The following is a 27884-nucleotide window of genomic DNA, read 5'->3' on the forward strand; positions in this document are numbered from 1 at the left end:
CCAAACTCGACATCAGCACCTTTTAGAAGTGGGAAACTAGGAATTAACACGCTGAATTTTCATTATGACTCTCTGTGTTGAGGTTCTGTTTGGGAAGACTTTCCCATGTCCTTTGACACTGGCCTGCTCACGTTATTAATTTAAATGTCTCAGGAACATCATCTGCTCCTGCTAAAATAAATGACAAATGAGTTATGGAAAGTGGCTTCAAGATTTACCCTAGTAGGAACAGTCAGGGGAAAGCTCAGTGTCTGAAACACTAATTTAGATGCAAGGTTTAATAATGTGTGTTTAGCGATGACCCTAAAATCTGCTCACTCACAACTTTCCCCATCTGGTGTAATTTGCTTTCTCCACTTGGAAAAATGCACACGACAGCATGCATTATGTGCCATGTTGTAACAGTGAGACCTCATCCGTCACATACTTCACCGAGGGAGGCTTATTTCTCATCCTGTCTCTACCAAGCTCCCAACCTCTAGTGGCATTTTGCAGTGCAGGTCTGACCAAGTACCCATGCCCCAGCCCAATACCACTTTGGAGAAGGAGATGATGGAGCCGTACCTTGTACCCGGGTTTCCGCCCTCTTTTCTTTGGGATCTTCACTGCTGGTAAAGAGCCAGCTGAAGCAGAATAAAGGTTATGAACTGCCATCTTCATAGGCGTGGAGTGAAGTGAGGGTCGGCCTCGCTTTCTCCCCGGGATCCTTTGAGACTGCATTTCTGCTGGTGCCAGTCTTACAGAATGAGGTGACAAATCGCTCACAGGCAGAAGAGGTGCTAAGAATTAGTCCAGACACAAAGCAAAACAAAAACAGAAGGGTTTGTTTGGTTTGCAAGGCAAACATGATCCTGTCTGGTGATTTTGGCGATACCTACCACTTATTGGAGGGGAAGACCAAATATGAAGGAGCTAGGTACCACTAGATGCATTTACGATGCTGTTGGGCCTCTGGGGGAGTTAATTGGTGTAATTTCAAGGATGTTGAATTTCCATGGGGCAAGTGAAGTAGGGAAGATACTGGCTAGGCAAAGAAAACAATAGTTTCCCAGCTCCAAACACAGCTGATAATGTCACCAGCAACAAAATGACTTTGTCTGTGTCTCAGTTTCCTCAGTTAGTTCAACTTTGAACTGTTGTAACAATAATATTAAATAAACAAAGCCACTCTCTCATGTTCACTCCTATCTCTTTGCTTGAGTTATAAATTGTCATGACGTCTTTTTCTCTTGAAAGAAATTTAAGAAATTTAAATTGATCAAATCAACTGTATGAAAGTTGATGATGTCCCTGTATCAAAATGTGGACAGAGATTTACATACAGGTATGTTCATTTTAACATGACTTGTTCATTTTAACATGATTTAGAATTGCAAAATTAAAATGGATGCAACCCAAATAATAAGCAATAGGAGAATACTTAATATCTGCAGAATAAAACAATCAACTAGTTAAAAGCCTTTAATGACATTCTTTGAACAACATGATGTTGAATAAAAAAAGCATCACACATTAAAATGACCTCAACTACGCAAAAAATGTGTATGGTAAAAAAGTGGAAGGAGACATGCTAAAATGCCACCAAGGCAAAGATGGCAGGACTATGGGTAATTGTTCAGCATGTACAATCCTCTGTACAGATACCACACATACTACAATAATCTTAGCATGGCGCTAAAAATATGAATAATAAGGCCAGGCACGCCAGGCACACTGACTCATGCCTGTAATCCCAGCACTTTGGGAAGCTGAGGCTGCTGGATCACTTGAGCCTAGGAGTTCGAGACTAGCCTGGACAACATAGCGAAACCCCATCTCTACTAAGAATACAAAAATTAGCCAGGCTTGGCTGCCCATGCCTGTAATCCCAGCTACTCGGGAGGCTGAGGCAGGAGAATTGCTTGAACCAGGGAGGCAGAGGTTGCAGTGAGCCGAGATCGCATCACTACATACAAGCCTGGGTGACAGAGCAAAACTGTCTCAAAAAAAAAAAAAAAAAAGAATAAGCTTCTCAGGTAGAATTGCCTAAACCTTGAAGCAAGAGGTAGTTGATCAAACTTGACTCAAAGAACATAGTGGTATCATGAGCTCAGGGGTCAGACTTCCTGGAATGTTCAGGAATGTGATGAGTGAGGCAGAACTTTAGACTTTGATTCAGGGGTGATAAAATTCATTTTTAAGGATTAGTGGTACCTTACAGTGGAAATGAGAGGCTTTTGCCCAAAAGCTTGTAGAAGAAGTTGGGGAAGACGATGGGCATAGTCCCTACACCCTGGCCTGGGCCTTGTCTACAAGGACAAGATTGCTCTGCTCAGGACAGAAAATATAAAATAGTGGAAGTTCTTAAAAACATGATAGGAAATATTGGGTATCCTTTATAGATTTAAGGTCACTTTGTTAATTTTCTGAATATGAGCAGTATTCTATCAATAATCTTGATTGTTCTTGGAAATACCATATGTAGTAAATAGAATTTTAAAGTACAAATTTATTTTTTGAATGCACTGTTAAACAGAAAACAATGCACTGTTAGACAGACAAGGTGTTTTGGATATGAATTTTTTTTCTGTTCTTGTGAGTTTAAGAAAAATACTCGGTCTCATTGATTCTAAGAAGCATATTTTTCATATATTAACATCTCTGAAATCAGGGTGCACCCTACAGTGTGTCAGAATTCCATAGGGAGCATTTTTTTTTCTATCTTAGTAGTACATAAAATAATGACAGGTGATATAACTAAAGGTATCTTAAAGTCAATCAGTTAGGATGAGGGACTATAAGCTCATTAACATGTGAACAAAAAAATCATCCTACTTCTAGACTTAGTGCCAATAAATATGCTCCACAGTGCCAATAAATATCCAAAATATTTGTTTTCCAAAAAGAGGCTACTAAAAACATTGAAGAACCACCAAATTTATTTAATAAGATTTTCACTATATGAAAGTTGGTCCGAGTCTAATTTTGAACTATTCTCATCAAGTTTCTGCTTCTTCCTTATTATTTTTATAGACTTTAAACTCAGGAATTATTTTTTTCCTAGTTTGGGACATGCTTCTCTGCTTTACTACTTTGTCTTTACTGAGGAGTAAAGACAACCTATCCAGTAACATCAAGATCCGAAGTCAACAAGAGAAAACCCATGATCAGGCTGGGTGCGGTGGCTCACACCTGTAATCCCAGCACACTGGGAGGCCGAGGCGGGCAGATCACCTGAGGCCAGGAGTTCCAGACCAGCCTGGCCAACATGGGGAAACCCCGTCTCTACTAAAAACACAAAAAATTAGCTGGGCATGCTGGCAGGCGCCTATAATTCCAACTACCAGGGAGGCTGAGGCAGGTTGCAGTGAGCTAAGATCACGCCACTGCACTCCAACCTGGGTGTGACAGAGTGAGACTCCATCTCAAAAAAAAAAAAAAAGAAAGAAAAGAACAACAAATCAACACTCACACAAAAACATCTACAAGCATTTAGGCAAGATAAACAGGTCATTTACAGTGGAAAGAATAAACAGGCCAGTTCACTTCAGCACCATCAGCCAGAAGATAATGGAGTCACCATGGTGGCATTTTTTTCCTGTTATTTATAGTTGTTGACACACTTGCACCCACCACAGGGCCTTTGCATTTGCAGTTCCCTTTGCCTGGAATGCTCTTTCTTCCCCCTCTAGTCCATGCCTCTCCTTCCTTAGTTAACTCAAGGAAGCTTTCTCTGACCCCGATAGGGTTTCCTGAGCTTAGAGTTCCTCAACTGAGACACAAACCCACTGCATGTGCAGTATCCGCCATGGAGCTTGAACAAGGGAAGCCCATGAGAACATGAAGTTGTGTGACTTGCTGTATCTCTGACCTAGGAGCTATCTGTCTTCTGCCAGCATCTGTGACACCAGGGCCGGTTAATTTGTTTGCTGTCAGAGAGGGTAAAATCTCAGACCCTTCACAGTTCTTCATATAGAATTCATAAGAAGTAGAAAGATTCCAATGAAGGAAATAATATTTCTTAAAATTTTGCCAATGTCCTTAAATAAGATTTGAATAAATAAGATTATTTTATTTTGGGACAGATGGGCATTTCTAAAATATAATTTTAATTAAATGCAATCACATTAAAAATCCAAACTGACTTTAGAAAAAGAAGGGCAAAACAAAGTCTAGTGAGGAAGATTTGCCCTCCTAGTTATTAAAATGTGCTATAAATCTCCAATCATGGCAGCAGTATGGTATAGGAGTAGCAATTGGGTCAATGGAAAAGTTAGTCCAGAAATTAAATGTATATTAAATTTCCATTCAAAAAATTTAGGAACGTTTCACATCAAGACAGGAAAGCGCAACAAATGATTTATGGACAACTGGCATTTAGAAATAAATAAAATTTTACCTATATTTTAAAAAAATATTTTTAGAAATTCCCAACACTTAAATATACATAAAAAAAGAAACATTAAAAAGTCCTAAAGACAATATAAGTCAACATTTGTATGTTCTCGGAATGGGGATGAGCTTTCTAAGTACTGGATATTAGAAAACTTGGGAAGCAGAACTAGAAAGATTGATAGACATGACCACGTAAAACTCAAACACTTTCATAAAGCAAATGTAAAATCATAAAAAAGATTGAAAATAAAGCTAAGGAAACTATTTGCTACATATGGGAACAACAAAAGGTTAATACAAAGAACTGCAAATTATAAAAATACTAGGTTGGTGCAGAAGTAGTCACGGTTTTTACCATTGAAACTAATGGCAAAAACCGCAATTACTTTTGCACCAACCCAATAAAAGTGAAACTCACTCCCCCAATACACACAATAGAAAATGAGCAAAGGATACAAAAAGACAAGCAGGAAAGAAGGAAGGAAGGAAAGAGGTGAATTATTACAAGAAAAGATTCTGCACTTTATTGCCAACTCCCCCAAAAAGTAAATTAAGGTATCATTTGTCGATTGCCAGATTGATAAATGTGAAAAACCCTGACAGTGCTCATGTTGGTGAGGGGCTGATGCAATGGGCACTCTCATTGATTGTTGGCAAGGGTACAAACTGGCTAGCCTTTCTGGAGGACAATTTGAAAAGCACGTAAAAATTTACACAGTCACACCTCCTAATCCAACTTTATCACTCCTGAGGATTTATCCTAAAAAAAGAATCAGACAAGAGCACAAAGATATATGGCCAAGGATATTCTTTGCAGCATTCTTTATAATAGTGAAATACTGAGAGCAATCAAAATGTCCCTCAAAACAACAGTGGTTTAGCACATTATTTCACATTCATAAAATGAAATATTTGTATATATATATATATGTACATATACATGTATATGTGAAGATTGCAAAATAGCATATATACTTTGATTCTCTACATATATTTTATGTATATAGATAAAGATAAATCTGCACATGTTTAAGCATAAAAAGGTCTGGGAAAAGTAATCATCAAAAGGCTGATGACAATGTGTCTGGGCAGGAAAATACTAAAAGATGCTCTTTCTTTCCTCTTTGTACACTTTTGCATTGTCTGAATTTGTTTTTTGTTTTTTGTTTTTTTTTTTGAGATGGAGTCTTGCTGTGTTGCCAGGCTGGAGTACAGTGGCACAATCTCGGCTCGCCGCAACCTCCGCCTCCCGGGTTCAAGCAATTCTCCTGCCTCAGCCTCCCAAGTAGCTGGGATTACAGGTGCTGGCCATCATGCCCGGCTAATTTTTGTATTTTTAGTAGAGACGGGGTTTCACCATGTTTGCTTGATTGGTCTTGAACTCCTGACCTCGTGATCTGCCCACCTCGGCCTCCCAAAGTGCTGGGATTAGAGGCATGAGCTGCCATGCCCAGCCACATTGTCAGAATTTTTAAAATCAGAATTAGAAAAATAGGATAAAGAGAAAAATAAGCAATGAATGGATGATTCTTTTTTTTTTTTTTTTTTTGAAATATTTAAGATAATTTTATTATAAATGAGGGAGGGTGAGGAGATATAAGGGAGGTTAGGTTTCTACACTCCTCTCCAACTAGTAACATGTCAACACCAATGATGTTGTATACATATGATGTGATACCATTATATATATAATGTGATTTCTTTGAGTACATTTTTCAGTGGCCACTAAAAAAGGTATACAAAGGAACACACTTTAAAGCACAATAAATAAAGTGGAATTCTAAAAACTTTTAAAGTAACCCATAGGCAGGCAGGATAAAAGAATACAGAGAAACTAAAAACAGAAAACAAACAGGAAACAAAAATAAAATTGCCCTAATGTATCAATGATTACATCAAATGTAAATGATCTAAATATATCAGTTCAAAGACAGAGATTGGCAGAGTGGATAGAAAAAAAAATCATGACCCAGCTATATGCTGTCTATAAGAAACTCACTTCAAATATGTATTTCCAGGGAATTATGCTGGGTAAAAAAAAGTCAATTTCAAAAGGCCACATACTGTATGACTCCATTTATATAACTTTCTTTTTTTTTGTTTTGTTTTGTTTTGTTTTATACTTCTTTGATTTTTTTTTTTTCTTTTTTATTGATCATTCTTGGGTGTTTCTCGCAGAGGGGGATTTGGCAGGGTCACAGGACAATAGTGGAGGGAAGGTCAGCAGATAAACAAGTGAACAAAGTTCTCTGGTTTTCCTAGGCAGAGGACCCTGCGGCCTTCCGCAGTGTTTGTGTCCCTGGGTACTTGAGATTAAGGAGTGGTGATGACTCTTAACGAACATGCTGCCTTCAAGCATCTGTTTAACAAAGCACATCTTGCACCGCCCTTAATCCATTCAACCCTGAGTGGATACAGCACATGTTTCAGAGAGCACAGGGTTGGGGGTAAGGTCACAGATCAACAGGATCCCAAGGCAGAAGAATTTTTCTTAGTACAGAACAAAATGAAAAGTCTCCCATGTCTACCTCTTTCTACACAGACACAGCAACCATCCGATTTCTCAATCTTTTCCCCACCTTTCCCCCCTTTCTATTCCACAAAACCGCCATTGTCTTCATGGCCCGTTCTCAATGAGCTGTTGAGTACACCTCCCAGATGGGGTGGTGGCCGGGCAGAGGAGCTCCTCACTTCCCAGTAGGGGCGGCCGGGCAGAAGCGCCCCTCACCTCCCGGACGGGGCGGCTGGCCGGGCGGGGGGCTGACCCCCCCCACCTCCCTCCCGGACGGGGCGGCTGGCCGGGCGGGGGGCTGACCCCCCACCTCCCTCCCGGACAGGGCGGCTGGCCGGGCAGAGGGGCTCCTCACTTCCCAGTAGGGGCGGCCGGGCAGAGGTGCCCCTCACTTCCCCGACGGGGCGGCTGGCCCGGCGGGGGGCTGACCCCCCCACCTCCCTCCCGGAGGGGGCGGCTGGCCGGGCAGAGGGGCTCCTCACTTCCCGGTAGGGGCGGCCGGGCAGAGGCGCCCCTCACCTCCCGGACAGGGCGGCTGGCCGGGCGGGGGGCTGACCCCCTCACCTCCCTCCCGGACGGGGCGGCTGGCCGGGCGGGGGGCTGACCCCCTCACCTCCCTCCCGGACGGGGCGGCTGGCCGGGCGGGGGGCTGACCCCCCCACCTCCCTCCCGGACGGGGCGGCTGGCCGGGCGGGGGGCTGACCCCCCACCTCCCTCCCGGACGGGGCGGCTGGCCGGGCGGGGGGCTGACCCCCCCACCTCCCTCCCGGACGGGGCGGCTGGCCGGGCGGGGGGCTGACCCCCCCACCTCCCTCCCGGATGGGGCGGCTGGCCGGGCGGGGGGCTGACCCCCCACCTCCCTCCCGGACGGGGCGGCTGGCCGGGCGGGGGGCTGACCCCCCCACCTCCCTCCCGGATGGGGCGGCTGGCCGGGCAGAGGGGCTCCTCACTTCCCAGAAGGGGCGGCCGGGCAGAGGCGCCCCTCACCTCCCGGATGGGGCGGCTGGCCAGGCGGGGGGCTAACCCCCCCACCTCCCTCCCGGACGGGGCGGCTGGCCGGGCCGGGGGCTGACCCCCCCATGTCCCTCCCAGACAGAGCGGCTGGCCGGGCAGAGGGGCTCCTCACTTCCCAGTAGGGGCGGCCGGGCAGAGGCGCCCCCCCCACCTCCTGGACAGGGCGGCTGGCCGGGCAGGGGGCTGATCCCCCCACCTCCCTCCCGGATGGGGCGGCTGGCCAGGCGGGGGGCTGATCCCCCCACCTCCCTCCCGGACGGGGCAGCTGGCCGGGCGGGGGGCTGACCCCCCCACCTCCCTCCCGGATGGGGCGGCTGGCCGGGAGGGGGGCTGACCCCCCCACCTCCCTCCCGGACGGGGCGGCTGGCCGGGCAGAGGGGCTCCTCACTTCCCAGTAGGGGCGGCCGGGCAGAGGCACCCCTCGCCTCCCGGACGGGGCGGCTGGCCAGGCGGGGGGCTGACCCCCCCCACCTCCCTCCCGGACGAGGCAGCTGGCCGGGCAGAGGGGCTCCTCACTTCCCGGTAGGGGTAGCTGGGCAGAGGTGCCCCTCACCTCCCGGACGGGGTGGCTGGCCGGGCGGGGGGCTGACCCCCCCACCTCCCTCCCAGACGAGGAGGGAGGACGCTCCTCACTTCTCAGACGGGGTGGCTGCCGGGCGGAGGGGCTCCTCACTTCTCAGATGGGGCGGTTGCCAGGCAGAGGGTCTCCTCACTTCTCAGACAGGGCGGCCGGGCAGAGACACTCCTCACATCCCGGACGGGGCGGCAGGGCAGAGGTGCTCCCCACATCTCAGACGATGGGCGGCCGGGCAGAGACGCTCCTCACTTCCCAGATGTGATGGCGGCCGGGAAGAGGCGCTCCTCACTTCCTAGATGGGATGGCGGCCGGGCAGAGACGCTCCTCACTTCCTAGATGGGATGGCGGCCGGGCAGAGACGCTCCTCACTTTCCAGACTGGGCAGCCAGGCAGAGGGGCTCCTCACATCCCAGACGATGGGCAGTCAGGCGGAGACGCTCCTCACTTCCCAGACGGGGTGGCTGCCAGGCAGAGGCTGCAATCTCGGCACTTAGGGAGGCCAAGGCAGGCGGCTGGGAGGTGGTTGTAGCGAGCCGAGATCACGCCACTGCACTCCAGCCTGGGCGCCATTGAGCACTGAGTTAACGAGACTCCGTCTGCAATCCCGGCACCTCGGGAGGCCGAGGCTGGCGGATCACTCGCGGTTAGGAGCTGGAGACCAGCCCAGCCGACACATCGAAACCCAGTCTCCACCAAAAAAATACGAAAACCAGTCAGGCATGGCGGCGCACGCCTGCAATCGCAGGCACTCGGCAGGCTGAGGCAGGAGAATCGGGCAGGGAGGTTGCAGTGAGCTGAGATGGCAGCAGTACCGTCCAGCTTCGGCTCGGCATCAGAGGGAGACCGTGGAAAGAGGGGAGAGGGGAGAGGGGAGAGGGGAGAGGGGGGAGGGGGGAGGGGAGAGGGGAGAGGGAGCTCTCTGAGTCCACTCTTTTTTAGACCATATTGGGCCAACTTTCGGATGATTCTTATTTTCTGAAAGTTTCTACTGAAAATTCTTATTTTCTGAAAGTTTCTACTGAAAATTTTTGCTTCCTGGAATGGCCTTTTGTTTTCTTGTTTTCTAACAGTTTTTGTTCTTGAGCCACAGAACTTCAGTGGCTACTATGTTAACGTTGCAAACAAAAGTAACAAAAAGGCAAAAAGGTCTTTATCAATCAGCAAAAATATCAGAAAAAGTTGTTCCAGAGCTAAGAAGCACATCTATAAACAGATGATGGACAGGAGTGTTTCACCAGACCCCAGAAAGTAGCAGCTTGCCACCATTACCCTCCTTGCCACCACCTCCCCCTCCTTGACACCACCTCCCCACAGGTGGCAGCTGGGCCACTGCTCTTTTCCCAGATTCCCCCATCCCCAAAGACCTTCAAAGACCTCAAATGCTGTCCAAAGTTATTCTACCCATAGATATATAATTTAACACATCCAAATATATAAATCAGGCCGGGTACAGTGGCTCACACCTGTCATCCCAGCACTTTCGGAGGCTGAGGCAGGTGGATCACTTGAGGTCAGGAGTTCGAGACCAGCCTGGCCAACACGGTGAAACTCCCATCTCTAATAAAAATGCAAAAATTAGCCAGGCATGATAGCATATGCCTGTAGTCCCAGCTATTCGGGAGTTGAAGCACAAGAATCACTTGAATCCGGGAGATCACGCCACTGCACTTCAGCCTGGACAACAGAGTGAGCGAGACTCTATCTCAAAAAAAAAAAAAAAAAAAAATATATATATATATATATATATATAAATTGAGAATGCCCAGGATCCTGGAGGGATATATGAAACCTCTGAATTTTTCTGCTTTCAACTGTGGACTTCAGCGCAGTGAATACTATCTCAGTTCAGGTCAGATTTGAAAGCCATCTTGAAGCACAGTGCTTTAGTAGTCATTAAAAGAGTCTGTCCCTAAAACAGCCTAGTCATCAACTCTCTAAGTCTCCAAGTTATAACCTTTAAACAGTTGTCAAATCCTGGCCTGGAATATTAAATCAAGTGATTTTCCGCTGGCTTTCTAAGTCTCCCTCTTCTTATCAAGCCAAGACTTGGCTAGAAATACTACAACGGAAAGCAAGAGTAACTAAGATCTGTTCTATTAATTTGGAATGACATTTTACATGTTAGCTTTGCAAATCTAATACATATCAACCAAGGTCCTGGCGAATCATGCTTCATCAAGATAAAGATCAAGAAATAACCAAATCCAAAGCATACTCCAATCCCATGGAGCCACTGGGTCATACAAGAGTTAGTCTGAGACATGTATTCATGTATTTACTCATTCATTTACTAATTTGTCCAACAGATTTCTGTTGAATAGACAGTGAGGCTCAAACACTATGCTTAGGTACTCTGATGCCAAATAAAAATAAGACACATCCCGGCCGGGCGCGGTGGCTCACGCCTGTAATCCCTTTACACTTTGGGAGCACTTTGGGAGGCCGAGGCGGGTGGATCACGAGGTCAGGAGATCGAGACCATCCTGGCTAACACGGTGAAACCCCGTCTTTACCAAAAATACAAAAAATTAGCCGGGCGTGGTGGCAGGCGCCTGTAGTCCCAGCTACTCGGGAGGCTGAGGCAGGAGAATGGCGGTAACCCGGGAGGCGGAGCTTGCAGTGAGCCGAGATCGCGCCACTGCACTCCAGCCCGGGCAACAGAGGGAGACTCCATCTCAAAATAAATAAATAAATAAATAAATAAATAAATAAATAAATAAGACACATCCCCTCGGATAGTCATTGTCTACAGAGAAGCAAACGAGCAAACAGGCAATAATAACATGCAAGACAGCTGGTCTAACAGGTTTTGTAAGAAATGCTATGAGAACACCAAGGAGGAGGGAGATCAATTCTTTTAGTAAGGTTGGGAAGGGTAGGAGCAGGTGATATCAGAGCTAGGATTTTCCCGGGCAGAGCAGAGCAAGATAGAGGCACAGGGCTGGTGATGATGCAGGGATGTTTGGTGGTGCATGGAGAAGGGGTAAGCCAGCCCAACTGGAAGCAGGATCAATGGCTTCTGTTGTTTCTATGAGAAGTGAACGGAGGTAGCTTTAAGGATGCCTAGCCTCTGCTGGACTCTAAGTTGTTTCCTTCTATTAACTGCATGGAGTGTGTTCCTGACCTTGGGGTAATGTTCTAACTCACTGTCATTTCGAAAACACAACCCTATCTTCTCTTGTTCTGGGACGCCATGTTGCCCTCACTGTGAGCCAATGTCTCCAGTGTCATTCTTCTGCCAGCAGTTTCATCCTAATGCTCGTGTGTCTGCAAGCTGCTTAGGGCTGTCTGTGAGGTGGTTCCCAAGGATCAAAATGCACTTTGGCATCTGTCTGAAATTCCACCATTTCCAAGGTGGCTCAAACTCTCCTGCTTTGGAGGCCTTTCCTCGTCCACACACTGGTCTCTCAACTCCTTTACCACCCATTGTGTGCACTTCCAGTTTCATCAAGCACTGATTACATGATGGCTTATACAGTTTTCCCTTTGTTTTGAACACATAAATGATATCTGTACATCCATGGAGGCCAGGGGCCATGTTTCACATGTCACTCTGCTCCTTACAGCCCCTGGTACAGTATTGCACCCACAGAGCACGCCTGGCACTGGTGGCAACCTGTTCACTGTGGAGTCTATCCATCTTACTGAGGCTGATGGCCCACAGCTGGAGTCGGAAGTGCCTTTGTATTTTAAATCTTTGGATAGAAATACATCAATATAATAGAATGCCTTTGATAGAACGAAACCTTCATACCGTAAGAAGAATAGGGCCACCAATATAATCTGTTAAAGTGAAAAAAAATAAATTCCCTTACACACATTTTTTTCCAGTTCTGATACTAAAATTTGACCAACAGAAGCTAAAGCCAAGACTCACGTGTACTCATTCTTAGCATCAAATTTTTCCCTTGGATACTATTCTCCACCATAAATAAATCCAGGAGGCTGAGTGTGGTGACTCATGCCTGTATTCCCAGCAATTTGGGAGGTCAAGGCAGGCGAATCATTTGAGCCCAGGAGTTTGAGACCAGCTAGGCAACATGGTGAGACCCTGTCTCTACAAAAAATACAAAAATTAGTCGAGCGTGGTGGCACACATCTGTGGTCCCAGCGACTTGGGAGGCTAAGGTGGCAGGATTGCCTGAGCCCGGGAAATTGAGGCTGCTGTGAGCCAAGATCTCGTCACTGCACTCCAGCCTAGGTGACAGAGTGAGGCCCAGTCTCCAATAATAATAATAATAAAACTTAAAAAAAAAAAAACCAGGACTCGTCAGAGATGACTGATTTCATATCTTGGGGATAGAGAAGAGTCGACATTAGCTTGTAACATATTATTATTACCAGAACAAAGATAATTTTGAGAATATCATCGGTGCTAAGAGGACAAAGAAGCAACTTGTAACAAGTTATGAATCAATAATAATAATAACCATAGCAATGTAGCCAATTGACATAAATTGTTTGTGATAAGCAATGGGTTTTTTTTTTATATTCAAAAGACTTAGATAAGGCACACCAGACTATGGTTGTAGTTGTTTTAACACAAAAGAAGGGTGAATAGAATAAAAGTGATTTAGGTGATTTTAGTAAGTATAGGAGAGCTTATGTATAGGTATTTTGTTCTGTTGAGTACTGATATGCACAGTCTAAAAAGAGAAAGTTAGAGTTTAAGCCCAGCTGGACAACATGGTGAGACCCTGTCTCTACAAAAAATACAAAAATTAGCAACAAAAATTAGAAACAAACCCAGTTTCTGAATACAAAGAAACTGAAAGTAAACCAACTTGTCCTGAAAAAAATAGGAATTGACCCAGGAACAAAAAGACTGGCTAGTCAATCTCAGTTGTCCCACATGATAAGCAGGCCAAAAGAGGTTCACCAAGCCGGGCGTAGTGGTTCACGCCTGTAATCCCAGCACTTTGGGAGGCCGAGGCGGGTGGATTGCTTGAGCTCAGGAGTTCAAGACCAGCCTGAGCAACAGGGCATAACCCCATCTCTACCGAAAATACAAAAATTAGCCCAGTATGGTGGTGTGTGCCTGCGCTCCCACCTATTCAGGAGGCTGAAGTGGGAGGATTGCTGGAGCCTGGAAAGTTGACACTGCCGTAGCTGTGATTGTGCTGCTGCTGTAAGCCATTATTGTGCCACTGCACTCCAGCCTGGGCAACAGAGTATGACCCTGTCTCAAAAAAAAAAAAAAAAGAAAGAAAGGAAAAAAGAGGTTCAACAGAACGTTCAAGGGTGATAAATCCACCAAATATCTTTACAGGAGTTGCAAGGTGCAAACTTGTTTCTTCAGCCAGTAGTAGATGAAGCTTCTAGATGTGTCTCATAAGTATATGGAGACCAAGGCTCATGCACCTCCTTCTCCAGATGTAGAACTCTGAACTCTGTTGTTGGATGGGGGTACAATGAGCTCCTCAGGTCCTAGTAATGGGCCCTCGCTGTGAGGGAAGACTCTGAAATCCTGTCAAATCCATTCCACCGTTGGCTAAACCTGTAAAAGCTATCACTATTCTCAAATGCTAGAACCTTCCCTGCCCCCAAGAGGGGTACAACAGCCAGGGTGACAGAAAGCCAAGATTCATATATTTAAGGACAAGGAGGAAAGATAAATGAAGTAAGAACAGAGAATATGCACAGTGAAGCGGGAAAAACACCCATTCCAGCCTGCAGGATTCGGAAACGCTTTAGAACATTTTAAAGCATGAGCAATAGGCATGCCGCAGAGGTAGGAAAAGTTTTCCTGGCCTGGCTCAGCTGTACCCTAAATCTACGTATTCTCTGGGGCCCACCAGTCTCCTCAGTTGGCACAGGAAGAGGAGGAAAGACTGCTTCTAACTCCAGTCCTGCCATCAGGCCTGCTTGTTGGGGCTGCTCCTTAGAAGGTGAGCTCAAGGGAGCATGAGAAGGGAGGGATCGGTCCCGGGGGGCTGAGTGTGCCCCCTCCCTGTCTCAGATGTCCATCCCTTCTTTTTAAATCAAGTCCCACATTAACAGGCCTTACCCGGCACTGTGGAGATTGCACGTGGGGCCCTGGGCCGTTTCCCTCAGCTGCATTTCTTACTCTTCTCCTGCTCTTCTCTGCACCAAAGCAGGTGTTGTTCCCCTAGTTCCTGTGACTGTCAGCTGCTGGATAAGTTTGCCTGATGGCAGGTGCTGGTCTGAGTTTGCCTGATGGGAGGTGCTGGTCTGAGTTTGCCTGATGGGAGGTGCTGGTCTGAGTTTGCCTGATGGGAGGTGTTGGTCTGAGTTTGCCTGATGGCAGGTGCTGGTCTGAGTTTGCCTGATGGCAGGTGCTGGTCTGAGTTTGCCTGATGGGAGGTGCTGGTCTGAGTTTGCCTGATGGCAGGTGCTGGTCTGAGTTTGCCTGATGGGAGGTGCTGGTCTGAGTTTGCCAGATGGCGGGTGCTGGTCTGAGTTTGGAGGTGGAGGTTGGGATGGGTGAAGCCCATCTTTGGTGAAATTCCCATCTCTGGTGAAATCCCCATCTTTGCTTGGCTAGGTCCCTACTAGAAACTGCTCCTCGTCCATGGCTCCAGCTCCCTCTGAACAGGCCCAAACAGTGCCAAGCTCTGCTGGGCGACCGGGTCCTCGTTTCTGTCCTGCCACCTCCTGCCCCTGCCTCTCAAGCTTAGGGGTGGTTGCAGCTGCAGGGACGGTGGCTGAGTGCCCAGTCTCTTGTTTTGGCTCATCACTGTGTGACCATTTCCTGCATTAAATACTCAATGCCTTAAATACTAAAGAGATTTCCTAGTTAGACCCCAACAGACAGACATGAAAAGGACAGCATCTGCCTGCCCTTGAGACCAGTTCGTGACCGGGCAGAATGGGAAAACTTGTAAGAAAGGGAATTTCCTATCTTTCCTATTATTTTAAAGCATGGAGTCTGTCTCTCTGTGACCACACCTGGAGATACACCTGCAGGCAAAACCCGTAAGTCAAGAGAAGGGACCCAGAGGACGGGGAAGATGCAATGTTCTCTGCCACTGATGTGGTCAGCAGAATCATGGATAAAAGAAATGAGAGAGAATGACTTTTAAGATAAATGTGGAAATTTACACAGTGGCATGTATATCATGCTATCATACAGTGGGTAAAGAAGATGCATGTAAGCATTTCACATCTATACATGCATGTATGCTTATGGATGCATAAGATACCACTGGAAGCATTTTTACAATAGTAGCAATTGTCCCTTGCTGGGGTGGGGAGAGGAAATGGGGTTCTAAGGACTGGAGAGAGAGGAAGGGTTTTTTTCTCTGCATACTCTTTTTTACCATTTGAATGTTGTATATTTTTAAAAAATAAAAACAATCCAATAAAGTCAATCTAAATGAGTGAGTGGCTCTGATATCCTCAGCTTTTGATCAGCCAGGGCCAGCTGCCCTAGTGCGTGGGAGGTGAAATGAGTCAGGTACTCTGGACCCTGAAAATACTCCAAATCACAAGCCCATATGTGGGGGCTGCACTCATCACGGCCCGTGGTGTGTGCATTTGCCCTGACTGGGATCCTAATCACCCCAGTGGTTTGGCTGAGCAGACCAGCAACCATTTCGGTGGGTGTTTATGGCACATGAGGCACAGTACCAGGTGCGAGTGGACATGACCCTGGACTTAGGGGGCCGGACTTTAGTGCTGGCTCTACTCCTAGCTAGCTGAGACAGAGACAAGTCACTTCACCCTTCTGGGCCTCGGCCCCATACTGTACAGGTTCAGATCTCTCAACTCCCTGTTAAACAAAGCTGACAGACACGCCTGGTTTATTTATTTTCTTTATTTTATTTTCTAATTTTCTTATTTGTATCTTCCCGGTCCAGAGTTGTATTTGGGTCAAGGAGTGCATTCTTCTTCTATGAGTAGGACTTTAAACAAACGCTTTAAGGGCTCAGTTTCTCACTTAGACAGCAAAAGCAAGAAGAGGACCAACTCCCTGTGTCCCTTGTCCTAGAGGACAACACAAAACCTGCAGGAACAAGGTGACTGCGATCCGAGTGCTGTTGCGCCCCACTGCTGAGGAGCTGATCTCAGGCTGCAGCGAATCAGTTTCATAGCCTGCAGCTGTGCCCTTAGACAGGGTGAGGCAGAAAGCCTCCCATCTCCTCAGCACCCAGAAGGCAGTGAGAAACATCTAGTGACAGCCTCCTGGGTGGATAGAGGGGTGAGTGTCCAATGGCCTTGTAATAGCACCTCCCAAGCCTCCCACACTCTCATGCTCAGAGAGGATCACAGGTCACTCTTCCAGGACTGAGATCAGCCATGGTCCAGCCTTGCCTATGTGGCCCATGTGGAGATGTGCAAGGTCACCGGGGTGCTGTGGTGGAGCCTGTCCTCTGCACTCCCCTCCTGACTTTGAGAAGTTAAATAGCTGGTAAGGGAGAGGAGACATCTGTACATGATATGGCAGGAGCACAGTTCTGAAGCAACTGGTATCTCATGGATAATGACTTAAGAGCCCAGGATGCTCAGAAAAAAAGAGGTCCTACGAGGCTGAGGTTTTCCAGGGCCACAAAACAGCCAAGGGAGGGGCAGAGCCTGGCACATACCCTGCCTGACAGCTCCTCCGCACCTCACCCTCGCTAGCTCCTTGCAGCCTAGTACTCCAAGGGGGCCTTGGGGTGCTCCCATTTTGCTACCAACCCTAGAGGACACCTAGGACACCTAAGCTGAAGGCTCCCCTGTGTGCAGCCCTGCAGTCCCACTTTCCCTACTCCTAGCTCATCCCAGAAGGCTTTCATTATTATTTCCAAGTCTAAGAAAGTCTTCTGGAATAATGAAACTGACCTGCTTCTAACTGAATCAAAGCTACAATGAGAACTCAAGTGAGTTGGATCGCAGCAGGTCTCAGAAGCTTCTAATCTGGGGCCCCCACTCGTGGTTTTGTCTAAGGTTGGAGTCAAAGAAGAGGCATTACTTGTTCTTTGCTCAGCAAGAGGGAGCTTATCCTCTCTCCCACCAGTGTCAGTTTCTGCTTGAAATGTGAGTGGTTTCCCCTGGCTAGATGAAAAGGAGCCACCTACAGAAATTTGTGTTTCTCAAGGAAGTGGCTTTCCAGAGGCTCCTCCCCCACAGTCTTGCCTGGAAATTGCTACTTGGACAGAATCTTTCTATTCTACATCCTTTCTTGTGGCTGTAATTGACCCATTTCTATCACAGCACCTACAACATGTTATTCTGTTTATTGGCATCCCTGTCTCTCTGTCCTAATATGCTTGAGCTCCTTGGAGAAGGCTCTGTGTCTTCTTCCATCTATCCCCACCTCGTTCAGTGTCTGGCACATCTTAAGGATTGACAAATATTTATTAAATAAATGATGTATGAACAAATGAATGGATGATCAGTGTCCCAGCCCTCTTCCAGGACTCCTCCTACTCCTTAGCACTGAGGCAGCAGAGTCCAGCCCAGGGTACTTGTCTTTTGTTTTTAGTAGTGGCCACCAGGCTCAGAAATTTACCTGCAGAGGACTCAGCAACCACTTTCCAACAACAAGGCCACTCCAATAAGACGCAGAGCATCCCATGCTGCCAAGATGGGTCTTCGCCTACTTCATCTCTTTTAATTTTCACAATGGTTTTGAGATAAGCATTACTGTCCTTGGATTTCCAGATGAGGAGCTAAGGCCCAGAGAGGTTACATGAGATCACCCATTAGTGGGCAGAGGGTAGATTCCACCCCAGAGCTCTCTGCATAACTCTCTACAGCTGTCTCCCTGTGTCGGCCCTGGACAGAATTCAGAGAGCTGGCAACAGAGCTGGCTGGGGGACAGGAGAGAAATCTGATCCTTCAGGCCACATCTCCATGTCTCTATAGGATATAAAGAAATGGGACTGATACAACATGAAAGCTTGGATGGTATAAAGTAACCCAGTCAACTCTCTGGGCATGAAATAACCGGGTGAATAGAACAACATAATTATTTATTGCCTACAGAGCTGATCCGAATTTTTTTTTGAAGATTGCTAAAGAGTGGTTGCAGGCAGCAGTAAGACAGCAATTGCTGCGAGACACTTGTCTCTGCTAAGGAGGCAGCAGCTGCGACTGTCACTCAGCCTCGGCACTCACATCCCACAGTGTAAGGAAAGACACCTTAGAATGCAGCTACACACACACATATATATATATTTTTGCAAACCACTATTTCCTGTTTTGTTCTCTATTTATACTTTACATTTAGTTTTGAGAAAGCACTGGTGGTTTGGTGTTTGGGTTGTTTCTAGTTCAATCTTTATCTATAAAGCAAATTCTCTTTTCAAGATGATTTTTTGTAATATAAACCAACAGTATAGCTAGATTCCTTTCACATACTTTGCTAATAAAAATTCTTACAACTTCAACAATAAAGCAACAAGATTCAAATAACACAAATCACAACTCTCCAAGTCGGCACCTTGCCAAGTAGGAATCCATTCACCAGTCTTGCGGGGGTGGGGTTGTGAATTCTTCAAGGAATTCCAACAGACATTTTCACACAGATTTTCAGGCATATAGATACTCATCCTGAAGTACAGAAATGTGTAACTATGATACCTTCATATGATACTCTTTGGAAAACACTGAAGTATCTAAAACACTTTGTTACTGCTATATAATGACACATAGCAACCCAATGTTTGCCCTCCAAGAACTGTCCAAGAAAGATAACACCTCGGACCCAGGGAATAATCAGCAGAAAATAAACATGAAAACAGCACCAGGACCAATGCCTTCACCTCTTGTGCAGGTCAAGGAAAGATGCATTTAGAGGTAAAAGGCAAGAGCAAGTGCACAGTTATCGTGAAATTGATTTTGTTTCTCCACATTTGGTAGCTGAAAGCTTTGCTTCCCCAATAGACAAGGACCATGTTTCTGCAAGGACCAGGAAAGCTGGCTTTGCACTGCAGTGGGCAGTAAGCAGAATAGCAGAGTGACTCTTGGGTATCAGTGTCCTGCCCTGTCAAACGGAGACTTCAGTACTTGCCAGAGCCATGTCACCAGGCTGCCATAAGGATCCCATGAGAAAATGACCATGAGATCCTGTCATAATTGGTAAACCCAGTGTGATACAAATTACTATTCTTCCTGGGTAATTATTTTCTTTTGTTCTCTTTGTAGAGAACAGAGAGTCAATAGAAACTCTATTTCCAACCATCTTGTTTGCAGTGTTCCTAAAGACAACATAAAGACAGATCATTTCTTTTTATTTGCCAAGCAAAAGAAATACACCCATCCAGACAATGCGACATTCCTCATCTTTTTCTACAGAGCATCACGTTAGTCTTGTCTCCCATCTAGATGATGCCCACCTCATGGGGGTGAAGCTGCTACCAACACCCTGGTATTAGGGAGGGTTTTAGAGCTCTCTAGAAAGCTGTGAGCCAGGGAGGAAGGCTAGGGTACTGGTGGTGCCTGACACTGTCGCCATCATTGTATGTACAGTCACTACACACTGGTTTATTCTCCCCTCTTATTTCACAAAGAAAAAGCCCAGGGTCTTCAAATACTAGGAATGTAAAATGTCACCAGGTCTGAGAACAGAATGGGTGAAAGAGTGGGGGCTGGAGCAAGGAGCATAGGAAAACTCTCCCCCAGTGTGTGTTTCCCTGACTTACAGGAAATAAGACAAAATGCAGCCTAATTTGCTTCTGGTCACCAAGGATCACAAAGGCTTCTCAGCTGTCCTGATAGGCACAGTCCCAGCATTGCTCCACCAGGGACACTGTGGGCAGGTCACTACTTCTCTGGCCCATGTCCCTCAGTGGCCACTCTTACACAGCCTGTTGGTTCCGCAGGCTTCACAAGTACTGCAAGACCAAGGTCAAAAGCAAATTCTTAACCCTCAAAGGGAAGTACTGGCCAGAAGTGGACTATTCTCTTTCTCTCCTCAATCATCCCTTCAATCATTTGACAATATTTTCTGGGGACCTAGAGTGGCCAGACACTATGCAGAGCGCAGGGACGTGAAGATGAACCCAGAAAGATCCCTTCCTTGGATGTTTGTGGGTAGACGGGAGGGAAGCGGAGCACCTCTGGTCATCACATCTCCTCTGAGTCCCAGCCCATCCTGCCTCCCCACTGCCCCGCATAAACACAGGTCCCTTTCCAGGCGGGTTCCTCTGGCATGTTGTGGTGTGCAGACAGCGCACAGCTGAATTCCCTATGTCCTGCGTCGTTGACACACAGCTTCTCCATCGCAGTCTCCCAGAATCGAGGAGCCTAGGATACATGGGCAGGTCACGCAGGAAGAAACAGCCACCACACACACTTAGTCCAGACAAGGACAGTGGCCAATAATCACAAAGACAGAATCTCTGGAGACCAGGCCTGCTGGCCCACAGCAAAACCACCAGATTCATCTTTGAGTCCTCCCTGAACAAGCCCTTCTTCCCTCAGAGCACCACACCTGTGGAAGGGAGGATTCCCAGCCTTGGTGGCCTCTCCCCTCACACTCATGTCCCCCGGGCTGTGGGCACTGATCCTGACACACACCACTGCACACAGGGCCCAGCTCACAGGACCAGCAAAGCAACAAATAGTGGGTGAATAAATGAATTAATAAAACGTACATACATGCATATATTATTTTATTAAATTCTCACTACAAGACTTTAAGGCAAATATTATTACGTACTCCCACTGTATAGATGGAGAGTCTGTCAAATCTATACAGATGACAGCTCAGGAAGGCTCCAGATCTTGCGAAAAGTGGCACAAGTCCAGTCTAGTCCAGCCTTTCAGCACTGGCACCTGGTCAATGAGAGGTTAGCTGCTGAGAGATACAAGAAGTTTCATCTCCCAGCGCTTCTGTTTCTAGCTGGAGGTGGGTGGGAGATGTTGCATTTTACCAGCTGACTTCTCAAGATCAAAAAGCCAGGAAGCTTTGCAATCACCCTGAGACAAGTCAACAGTAGTATTACCATGGACAATATCTTGCCTGGTGAAAATCTATGTGACCTCTTGGGGCTTTGCATACAGTGAATCCTCCGCCAACATGGTTTGATTGACTCATAGAAAGAAAGGGGGAGAGAGAGCAATACGATGATACAATTGAGGACTTCCACTTCTTAGTTGCAAAAAGAAAGGTCAGAAAAGGAAAAATAACAACACTTTTTTCCTGCTTTCTCTCTCTCGGGGGTTAGCCAGCAAACAGGGGCTTACCGGATTATTTTCTAGGTCTTCTCCCCTTCGCAAAGGTCTCCTGGGGCCATGCAACAGCCGTTAAGTCAATTCTTAATTAGCTTTCACAGTTTACCTTTTGAAAATCCATATCTGTATGAATATTTATTGGACGCTTACTAAATGCAAGGCATTTGTCCCAGGCCCTGAAGATACAAAGGGATGTCAAACAAGCATGCAAACAGAAAGGCATACACAGCATCAGGAATGGCCAGACGAGGACAACCATCCACACCTACTGCAGGAACCAACAAGTCCCACAAAGGTCAAAGCACCGAACAGGCCAGGCATGGTGGCTCATGTCTGTAATCCCAGCACTTTGGAAGGCTAAGGCGGGCGGATCACCTGAGGTCAGGAGTTCGAGACCAGACTAGCCAACATGGTGAAACCCTGTATCTACTAAAAATACAAAAATTAGCCAGACATGGTGGTGCATGCCTGTAGTCCCAGCTACTCAGGAGGCTGAGGCAGGAGAATTGCTTGAACCCAGGAGGCGGAGGTTGCAGTGAGTGGACATTGCACCACTGCACTCCAGCCTGGTCAGCAGAGCAAGACTCCGTCTAAAAAAAAAAAAAGCACTGAACAAGCCCAGGGTCAGTAAAAATAAAGGCAACAGGGATGTGTCATTAGGCTAATTCTTAATTTCCAGAGCAAGAAGAACAGGGATGGAATTAGCCTACTGCTTAAAGTATACTGGAGGTTAGCAAGTGACAGGGAGACTCCCAAAATGCCTCAGGACTATTTAGTTTCAGTTTAGGACAGAAAAGGGAAGGGTCTCAAACTGGAGATGGCAGACGCATGCTAAGAAATTGGTCTGCAGGAGGGGTAGAGATAGTGACGGCAGCTCATCACTTTAATGAGCCCAAATCTCTCTCAGTGCAGACAAAACTCAGCCTCAAGTGCAGCAGGAGTTTACAGATAGAGTCTCAGAGTGGCCACTGGAAAATGTCTGAGAAACCTAGGAAGAAGCGAAGTACTGGAAGGGCAGAGAGGGGCATATTTTATCCCAATTTCCAAAAGAGGTTGGATTTGGGATGTGAATAATCAGAGAACTGATTATTAAACAAGCTAGTAATACTTATTAAAGAATGTGGTAATTACTGATATTGGAACATTGGCTCCCTAAGAGCAAATTACTGTACTTTAAAGTTTAAGGCTTCAGGCTGGGCACAGTGGCTCATGCCTGTAATCCCAGCACTTTGTGAAGCCAAGGCAGAAAGATCACTTGAGCCCTGGAGTTCGGCACCAGCCTGGGCAACATGGCAAAACCCCATCTCTACTTAAAATACAAAAATTAGCTGAGCGTGGTGGCACGTGCCTGTAGTCCCAGTCCCAGCTACTCAGGAGGCTGAGGCAGGAGGATCTTTTGAGCCCCAGGAGGTAGAGGATGCAGTAAGACATTGATCTAACCACTGCGCTCCAGCCTGGGTGACAGAGTGAGACCCCGTCTCAAAAACAGGCAAACAAAAACAAAGTTTAAGGCTTCACCTAACTAGATTTACTTTGGGGGAAGGGGAGGGGAACAAATAGGTGGGAAATCAGAGGACTGCTATAATCATGGGCCATCTTGATTGCAAAGTATTTGATAAAATTTCCCGAGATTATTTCATGGATCAGATAGGAACATGTGAGCAGAAGGATAACACTGTTGGGTAGAATCGTAACTAATGAGACACCACCCAGGATCCTGGTTGCATGATTGATGACAGCACCAACCTGCAGATGATCTCCAGTGGCATGCCACAGGTCTCTAGTTTTAGTTCTATTCTACCCAATAACATAAATGAAGATTTGGAAGGCAGGCCTATCATCAGATAAGCAAACAATGTAAGTTTGGGAGGGATGGCTAATGTTACAGATTTCAGGATTGCAATTCAGAAAATTTTAGTTAGGTAGACCAAATCAATCAGACGAAAACTTTATAAGGTAAAAGGGGGCCGGGCGCGGTGGTTCACGCCTGTAATCCCAGCACTTTAGGAGGCCGAGGCAGGCGGATCACCAGGTCAGCAGTTTGAGACCAGCCTGGCCAACATGGTGAAACCCCATCTCTACTAAAAATACAAAAAAATTAGCTGGGTGTGGTGGTGCATGCCTGTAGTCCCAGCTATTCAGGAAGCTGAGGCAGGAGAATCACTAGAATCTGGGAGGCAGAGGTTGCAGTGAGCTGAGATCCCACCACTGCGCTCCAGCCTGGTGACAGGGAGAGACTCTGTCTCAAAAAAAAAAAAAAAAAAAAAGATAAAAAAGATAAAAAAGATAAAGTATCACCCCCAAATATACCAAAGAGACTTGACAGGAAAGCCTTGCTATTTGAAAAAGATTTGAGAATATTGCTAATGACAAACCTCACTTAGATTTTGGTGTGGGCCATTTTATCAAAAAGCTAATGGGAATATAGATTGTATAGGATCCAGATCAAGGGAAACAATAACGAATTATCTACAATATCTGGAGTTTTCCACTTGCTTCTGGGGGTAAGAACTAAGACAAATATTGAATCCAAAAGGAGGAAGGAGAAAGGCATATAGAACTTTCATCTGGGGAACAGTCTAAATAACTGAAGGGAGTTAGCTTGGACAGAGATGGCTGATTCCATGTGGCAGCACAAGGTGGAGGCACAATGTGGTCGGCAGCCCCCAGAAATGACCCCCAATGATCCCCATCTCCTGTATAGCCCTCTCTCCCCCTGTATGAAGGGTGAGAGTATCCAACTATGAAGTTATTAATTCAGAGGATGATTACTCAGAATTCTTGCTAAGACCCAGTCTAACTTAAAAACAGGAAAGCAGTAATTAATGTTCTTTGTTACCTCAGCAGCAACAAGAGCTAAATGAGATACCAGGTATCACAGCCAGTGGGTATTTATTCTACAGACAGGAAGCCCCTGCATGCACATGAGACACAGAACCAATAACTGGGAAGCATACAGGACAAACAAATGCTTAAAACAAGCTGAACACCTGCAGAACAGGACCTGTGGGTTCATTCTCACTGTTCTAGAAGTGTGTATTTCTCAGTGTGAATCCAATGGAATCCTGTTCTTTCTGCTTTCATTCTTTCTGTCGCTCCTTTATAAGGTGAGAGTGGCTCTTTTCTTCCTGAGGCAGATCCTAAACTCTAAGAAGCCCAGTTTGGTAAGGACATTAGAGCCTATTGAAATAACAAGGGAGCCGGGCACATTGGCTCATGCCTGTAATCCCAGCATTTGAGAGGCTAAGGTGAGTGGATCGCTTGAGCGCTGGAGTTTAAGACCAGCCTGGGCAACATGGTGAAACCCCATCTGTACCAAAAATACAAAATAGCCGGGTACAGTGGCATGCACCTGTGGTACCAGCTACTCAGGAGGCTGAGGTGGAAGGATTGCTTGAGCCTGGGAGGTTTCAGTGAGCCAAGATCACACCACTGCACTCCAGCCTGGGCGACAGAGTGTGAGACCCTGTCTCAAAACAAAACTAAACTAAACTAAAAAAACAAGCAAACAACAAGAAGAAGAAGGCCAGTATAGAAAAAGAAAAATATCTTCTTCATCCCAACCATCAATCTCTCTTATTATGGTCTTATCATCAGTCTCTTGTGGTATTTCATAACAAGTTTTCAAAAAGTATCTTTGCTATGGACCCAAGGGGCAGAGGTAGTCAATTAAGATGAAACCAAAAGATGTGATCACAGCAGAGTGACTGTTACAAAGATGGTGCTCAATAGATGCTTATTGAATTGGTTTGCACTGGATTGGATTGGATTAAACAGATTAAAATGGAAATGCTCAGGATGAGGCATTTAATAAACTTTCATCTAATTGAACTGGGCTGGCCAAATAAATCATGATAAATTCATATCCTGGAATATAATTTCCTCCTTTAGAAACAATCATTCCCTGGTCCCAAAGCAGCCTGGAGGGGCACATTCGGGCTTCTCTATGTACTAACAAGGAAATGTCTTCAGAATGTATTAGTCTGGTGGAAAACACCAATAAGAAGTAGCCAGTGAGTATGTACAGTTATTTCACTTGTATGTTATCCAAACTCTATACAAGAAAGAACATATTATATGTATACGTATGTATATGTGTGTGTGTCTATATATATAATTTTTAGAGCACATTTTGTTCAGTTTATTGATTCAAATCTACCTGAGTGTGCGAGGCAGATGGTTGAATACTTACTTCGATAACCTAGCTGAGTAGTATATGTGTTAGTTTCCTAACACTATCATAATGACCACAAACTTGGTGGCTTGGAACAACAAAATTTATTTTCTAACAGGCCAGAAGTCTGAAATCAAGGTGCCAGCAGGACTGATTCCTTCTTGGGGCACTGAGGGAGGATCTGAGAATCTGTTTCCTGTCCCTTTCCTAGCCTCTGGTATTTGGCCAGCAACTACATCACTCCAGTCCCTTCCTCCATGGCCTCATGACCTTATTCTCTCTCTATGTGTCTCTGTATCACCACATGGCCTTCTTATAATGACACTAGTCATTGGATTTACAGCCCACCTTAATTTATGACCTCACCTTAATCAATTATGTCAGCAAAGGTTCCATTTCCAAATAAGTTCACCTTCTGAGTTTCTAGGTGGACGTGAATGTTGGGAGGGACACTATTCAACCCTGTACGAATAGTATACATCAACCTTTCAATTGGGGAAAATGCTGCCTTTTATCTTATTAGGTATAGTGGTGTGTTAATTAACTCATAAATTTAAAACAGTCTTTTGCTGTCATTTAAAAGTGTTTTTCTTGCTATATCCTTGGGGAAGATGAAGAAAATCTAATAGCCCTTCTTGTAATATTGCCATTTTTTTAACCTCCCTGCTAATTTGTGCAACTAAAGTTTTCCCTGTAAATTTAGATTTTTTCCAATTTAAAATATTTTTCTTAATTGCAGTATAATTTACCTACAGTGAATTTCATAGGTCTTAAAAGTACAGTTTGAGTTTTGAGTTTTGACAAATGTATACACCAACGTAACTCATTCCCTAATCAAAATATAGAACATTTTCATCACCTTAGAAATATTCTTTTTTTTTCTTTGAGATGGAGTCTTGCCCTGTCTCCCAGGCTTGAGTGCAATGACGTGATCTCAGCTCACTGCAACCTCCACTTCCCGGGTTCAAGTGATTCTCCTGCCTCAGCCTCCCAAGTAGCTGGGGTTACAGGCGCGCACCACCACACCTGGCTAATTTTTTTTTATCTTTAGTAGAGATGGTGTTTCACCATGTTGGCCAGGCTGGTCTCAAACTGCTCACCTCATGATCCACCTGCCTTGGCCTCCCAAAGTGCTGGGATTACAGGCTGGAGCCACCGCGCCCAGCCAGAAAGATTCTTTATGCCTCTTCCCTGTCAGTCCTACTCTTCCAACGGCAGATACTATTCTATCACCATAGATTAGTTTTGTCCATTCTTAAGTTTTATATAAATAGAATCATATAATGTATACCCTTTTGCATCTGGCTTTGTTAGCTCATAATTATATTTGTAAGTATACCAGCAGTTCATTTCTTTTTATTGCTGAATAGTAGACCATTTTATGTGAATATGCCACAATTTGTTAATTCATTCACCTGTTGATGGACTTCCTATTGTTTCCAGTTTTAAGCTATTTTGAAAAATATCTGCCAGAAACATTTCTCTACAAGTCTTTTGTGGACATATGTTTTTATTTTCCTGGATAATTACCTGGGAGTGGAATTGTTGGTTCGTAGGGTAGGTTATGTTTAACTTTATAAAGAACTGCCAATTTTCCAATGGTTATACCATTTTCACTCCCAGCAATGTAAGAGAGGGCCAGTTGCTCCATATCCTGACCCAAATTGGAGCTGTCAGTCTTTCATTTTAGCAATTCTAGTGGGTGGAATTTAATTTGCAATTCCTGTATTATTAGAGATGCTGAGCCCGTTTTATGTGTATATTGGCTATTTACATATCTTCTGTTTGAAATGGCTGTTCAAGTCTTTTGCCCAAATTTTATGGGGTTGTTTGCCTCTTACATTATTGAGCTGTAGGAGTTCTTTATATATTCTAGAGACAAGTCCCATGACAAATGTAAGTACTGAAAACCTCTCTCCCAGTCTGTGGCTTATCTATTCACTCTCTAAATACAGTCTTTTAATAAGCAAAAGTTTTAAATGTTTGAAGTTCAAGATAGCAACCTTTTGTTTTATGATTAGTGGTTTCTCTGCCCTTTCTAAGAAATGTTTCCCACCCCAAGATCATGAAGATATTGTCCTGTGTTTTCTTCTAATTTTTTGTTGTTGTAC

The 27884-nt window shown here is 45.6% G+C and overlaps 1 protein-coding gene across 3 annotated transcripts in view; it reads right to left on the minus strand.

The window, feature by feature from the left end:
• The window catches only part of SCML4 (Scm polycomb group protein like 4), a 144416-nt gene that overhangs the window by 68348 nt on the left and 48184 nt on the right, over positions 1 to 27884 (minus strand). For 2 of the 3 annotated variants that reach the window (XM_001147087.8, XM_054686182.2), the window contains one exon: positions 565 to 779. The exons of the other annotated variant lie outside the window; for it this stretch is intronic. In XM_001147087.8, the coding sequence (XP_001147087.3) occupies positions 565 to 720 (156 nt within the window). In that variant the 5' untranslated portion in view covers positions 721 to 779. The remainder of the gene's footprint in view (positions 1 to 564; positions 780 to 27884) is intronic. 3 annotated transcript variants of the gene reach the window in all.

This window comes from Pan troglodytes, chromosome 5 (assembly GCF_028858775.2).
Source record: "Pan troglodytes isolate AG18354 chromosome 5, NHGRI_mPanTro3-v2.0_pri, whole genome shotgun sequence".
Taxonomy (NCBI): Eukaryota; Metazoa; Chordata; class Mammalia; order Primates; family Hominidae; genus Pan; species Pan troglodytes.